General features: G+C 33.4%; 1 protein-coding gene across 1 annotated transcript; it reads left to right on the plus strand.

Moving 5' to 3' along the window:
- The first annotated feature begins 962 nt into the window (after positions 1–962).
- Positions 963–3,066, plus strand: LOC145094361 (PPR superfamily protein). The gene has a single exon (XM_079032592.1). It carries the CDS (start codon positions 1,014–1,016, stop codon positions 2,439–2,441), a length of 1,428 nt encoding a protein of 475 aa, XP_078888718.1. The 5' UTR covers positions 963–1,013; the 3' UTR covers positions 2,442–3,066.
- Positions 3,067–4,508: the final 1,442 nt, after the last annotated feature.

Consider the following 4,508-nt stretch of genomic DNA (forward strand, 5'->3'; position numbering starts at 1 on the left):
AACCATTTTTATATAGTTGTTCAAATTTTATAACGTCAACCGAATTTATAATGTCATCCGAATTATAAAATTTTGTTTGAAATTTGTAATAATAATAATAATAAATAATTAAAAACTGATTTTATATAGTCGTTCGAATTTTATAACGTTAACCGAATTTATAATGTCGTCCAAATTATAAAATTTTGTTTGAAATTTGTAATAATAATAATAATATTTTTCAAATTAGATGATATTTTTCAATTGTATTAATTTAATAATATGTATTTAATTACTTTCTTAAAATAAGTAAAATAATTGACCCATAATCTTTCTTACATCCACATAATAATTAGTTAGAATACATTAACATAAGAGAGAAAGATTGTATTGTGCAGTAGGGTGGGATAGTGTTGGGGTGTATATTTTTTTATTTTTATATCTTTTTATTTTGTAATTATAAAACATTAAAAACAGGTAAAAATAATGTAAAAAAGAAATTAAAAGGCCAAACCATTTAGGTTTTTCAATGACCAAAACCATGATAATATCTTAATTTTGGATCAAAACCAAGGAAAATTTTGATTTTTGACTTTCCATACAAGTCGAAAACTTTTTGAACCATACCTAGAACTTTTTGCAAACCATAAGGACCAAATTTGTATTTTTGTCTAAATTTAAACCTTCCGATTCCTTAATTTAAAAAAAAAATAGTTGCATTTTCTAATGTACGTGTCGGTATAAATTCGACATCCTTTACGTTTCGACGTAAATTTTGTATAAGTTTTCGTGCTTATTTTTATATTTGTTTTCTATGTATGTGTCGGATTACATATAATACATTTTCATTCGGTGGTATATAGTATATTTCTTTTTGTCCATCTTTAGTCCTTGTGTTTTGGTTATTGTCATTTTTGGTCCTTATTTTTAGAACATTGTATTTTTTATAAATTTGTTATATGTAATTTCCGTATAATCGGTACATATTTTCTAAAGTAAAAATAGCCCAGACTGCAACCAGGAAACTCCACAAAATGCGGAAGAAAATTTTGGTCTCCGTTGCCCCACTCATCCCAACCTTCACTCCTACGTTTCTCAGAAACGCATCAACCATACCCGTTTTCTTTCCCTCCCAATTCGACTCTTACTTCCAACCCAATCCTCGGGACACAGTTTACACTTGTAACAGAGACATTCAGCGATATATGAAATTAGGATCGATTGATTCCGCACTTACACTGTTCGACGGAATGCCTATACGAGACGCAGTTACATGGAACTTGATTATTTCGGGACATAAGCATAATGGGTTTTCACGAGAAGCATTGTACTTCTACACTCAAATGGTTTCCCAAGGATTTATCGAGAGTTCATCTACATTTTCGACTGTTTTGGGTGTATTTAGCGATGAAGGGTTATACCGAGAAGGACTTCAAGTTCACGGCAGGGCGATCGTTCTTGGTTTGAGTTTGAATGTGTATGTGGGAACTTCATTGATTGATCTTTACATGAACATGGGTCTCGTCAGTTTTGCTTTGAGATTATTTAACGATCTACCAGAGAGGAACATCGCAACATGGAATCAGTTGCTGAGAGGTTTTCGTGTATTTGGAAGATCACAAAAGTTAGAATTGTATTATAGGATGAAAAGTGAAGGTATTGTGCCTAATCCACTCACCTTTTGTTATTTGATCCATGGATTTGGCAACGAAAGGTTGATTAATGAAGGAAAAGAACTCCATTCTTATGCAATTAAGGTGGGATGGGCTGAATCAGAATTCTTTGTTTCAAATGCTTTGGTGGATTTTTATAGTGCTTGTGGGATTCTAACGGATGCCAAAAGATCATTTCAAATCATTCCAACAAACGATGTGATTTCTTGGAATTCATTAGTTTCTGTATACGCATATAATGGGCTTGCAAGCAATGCTCTTGAAATCTTTTCTACAATGCAAACATGTGGGAAAAAACCATCAATTCGTTCATTTGTTAGCTTGTTGAATCTATCTAGTGGGAGTTCAAATATTCTCCTTGGGAAACAAGTTCATTGTTTTGTCTTGAAACTTGGGTTTGATCATGGTAGTATTTACATTCAATCTGCTTTAATCGATATGTATGGAAAATATGGTGAAATTGAAAGCTCGGTGTCAATTTACGAAAACGTCCCTGTAAAAACTCTCGAGGTATGCAATTCCTTGATGACATCATTTGCAAAGTGTGGTGTTGTTGAAGATGTGATTGAATTGTTTGGTTTGATGGTTGATGAAGGCATTGGGTTTGATGAAGTTAGTCTATCAACCACATTTAATGCATTGTCAAAGTCATGTTTTGGTAGCTTGACAAACTGTAAATTATTGCATAATTGTGCTGTGAAATCCGGTTTTGATCATCATCCTGCAGTATCCTGTTCTTTACTCAGTAGTTATTCCAAGTTTGGACGTGTTAAATCGATAGGAAGTTAATTGGTGAATGAGTTGATGAAGAAAGTTTAAAGGATCTTGTACATTCTCTGAGACGGGTCAAAAGAAGAAACTTAAAATGACATTTTGCCACAGTTTTTGACATGTGAAAGGTCGACTTTCGGTCAAAGTCAAATAAGATGACTTAAATGGGTATTTAGTCAAATCTGGATTTGTGTACAAATTATGATGATAAACTTTGGACTGGGGTTTTGATGCTTCAACAGAACCCTAGACGATAGCTATCTTCATGTCGGAGAACTGTAAGATATCACATCATTCAAGTTTGTGATAATTTTGGTTTGGTTTTTGTTGGGTGTGGCAGGAGTTTAAGGAATTGCACCTTGCAAGGTAGGGGTGAGCATCGGAACAGGGTACCCGTTTTAGGAACCGGAACTGCCATGGAACCACCGATTCCGGAAATAAGGCGGTTCCGGTTCCGGTTCCCAAAGTTTTAGAACCGCCTTATGCGGTTCCGGTTCTTAGTTTTTTCGAACCGCTAACCGCTGGGTTACCGTCGGCATATATATATATATAAAATTTAAACGACTTACACAGTTATGAAAGACTTATTGAGTAGTTTGATTTGTTATTGTGTAATTGTTACTGTGATGTAAATTAATTAGTTTCAAATTTAACATCAAATTGATGTCTGCATACAAAAAATGTTAGTACGTTTGCATGATTAATTTTCTATCTAATGGGTCACGCATGCTTTTTAGAGTTATGTTACAGTTATCGTTCGATTCTTATTTCATGATGCTTAATGAATGACTTGTTTAATTTTATTGATAATTATTTTTTTGTAAGTATGCAAAATATATAGGTTTTTTAAGATATTAAAAGTCTAAAAAACTAACGAACCGAGTACCCGTTTAGGAATCGCTACCTGCCGGTTAGGTTCCGGTTCCAATATTTTAGGAACCGGTATCACCGGTTCTGGTTCCAACTTTCTAGGAACCGCCGGTTCCGATTCCAGTCAAATATGGCGGGTACCCGCTTATGCTCACCCCTATTGCAAGGTGTTAAACCACCGATCATGTTTACTTACTCAAGGAAGGGCAACAAAGGAAATAAACCATTACTCACTTATTCAAGAAGGGGCAAGAAAGGAAAGTAAATGTGAATAAGCAAGTCGTGAGAAGCAGGGGCAATTAAGTAATTTATTTTATCAGTTATGTTCTTTATATAGCCGAGAGCAGTTGTGAGGGGATCATTCAATTAAGTTGTAGTTTACTTTCTTTGGGAGACCCTTGGCATCTCGAACTGCCATAATTTCTATCTTTTTATGCAATCTTTTGATTACCAGTAATATGAAGTTAGTTTGTTGAATCCCATAATTTTCTGTATTCTAACTTGTTATTCTGTTTGATTAATTACAAGAAGTGAGATCTTAGCACAAGGACCGATCCCTGATCTTAGCAGGATACCAAATCTTGCTTATATGTAAGCATCTAATAATTAATAAATGTTTTGGAGAGATATCTGGCAAAATTCTTGTTAAATTGTTAGTTTGATGAGAATTGTACATTTCACTATTTCACACCTGAGCAGTAACAATCTTAATGGATCCATACCTACCATGAGTCTTCATGATGATATCACAACAATGTAAGAACACTTGATCTTTTATAGGGTGTTGATATGGATTCTTGTATGTAATAAAATTAACAATTTCATATGAAAAAAACTATATAGATATCACAACGGTTTCATATTACAAATATAATTGATATTATATTAATTGTTTGTGGTTTAAAAAAATAAAATTGTTTAATATTTATGCATAAAAAATGTTTCTATATTAAAATAAAGTAATTTAATTGGATTAGAAAAAAAAATGCTAGAGTGTTATCACTCCCTACCAAATGCTAAGATTAAGTGCTAAATGATAAAAAATGAGGTCACATTCCAAAATATGACATGGCAAGGTGTTAAGACTGGAAGAAGTGGGAGGGAAACTTCCATCACTTTTGGTGGGTCATACCCTTCTTTCCCTCACTTTCCTTTCTCTCACCTAAAAGCCAAGGAGTGGGTGGGAAGTCCTTCCTTTACTTTTCTTTTTTTAAA

This window comes from Lactuca serriola, chromosome 3 (genome assembly GCF_051521515.1).
Source record: "Lactuca serriola cultivar US96UC23 chromosome 3, Lser_US96UC23_V15, whole genome shotgun sequence".
Classification (NCBI taxonomy): Eukaryota; Viridiplantae; Streptophyta; class Magnoliopsida; order Asterales; family Asteraceae; genus Lactuca; species Lactuca serriola.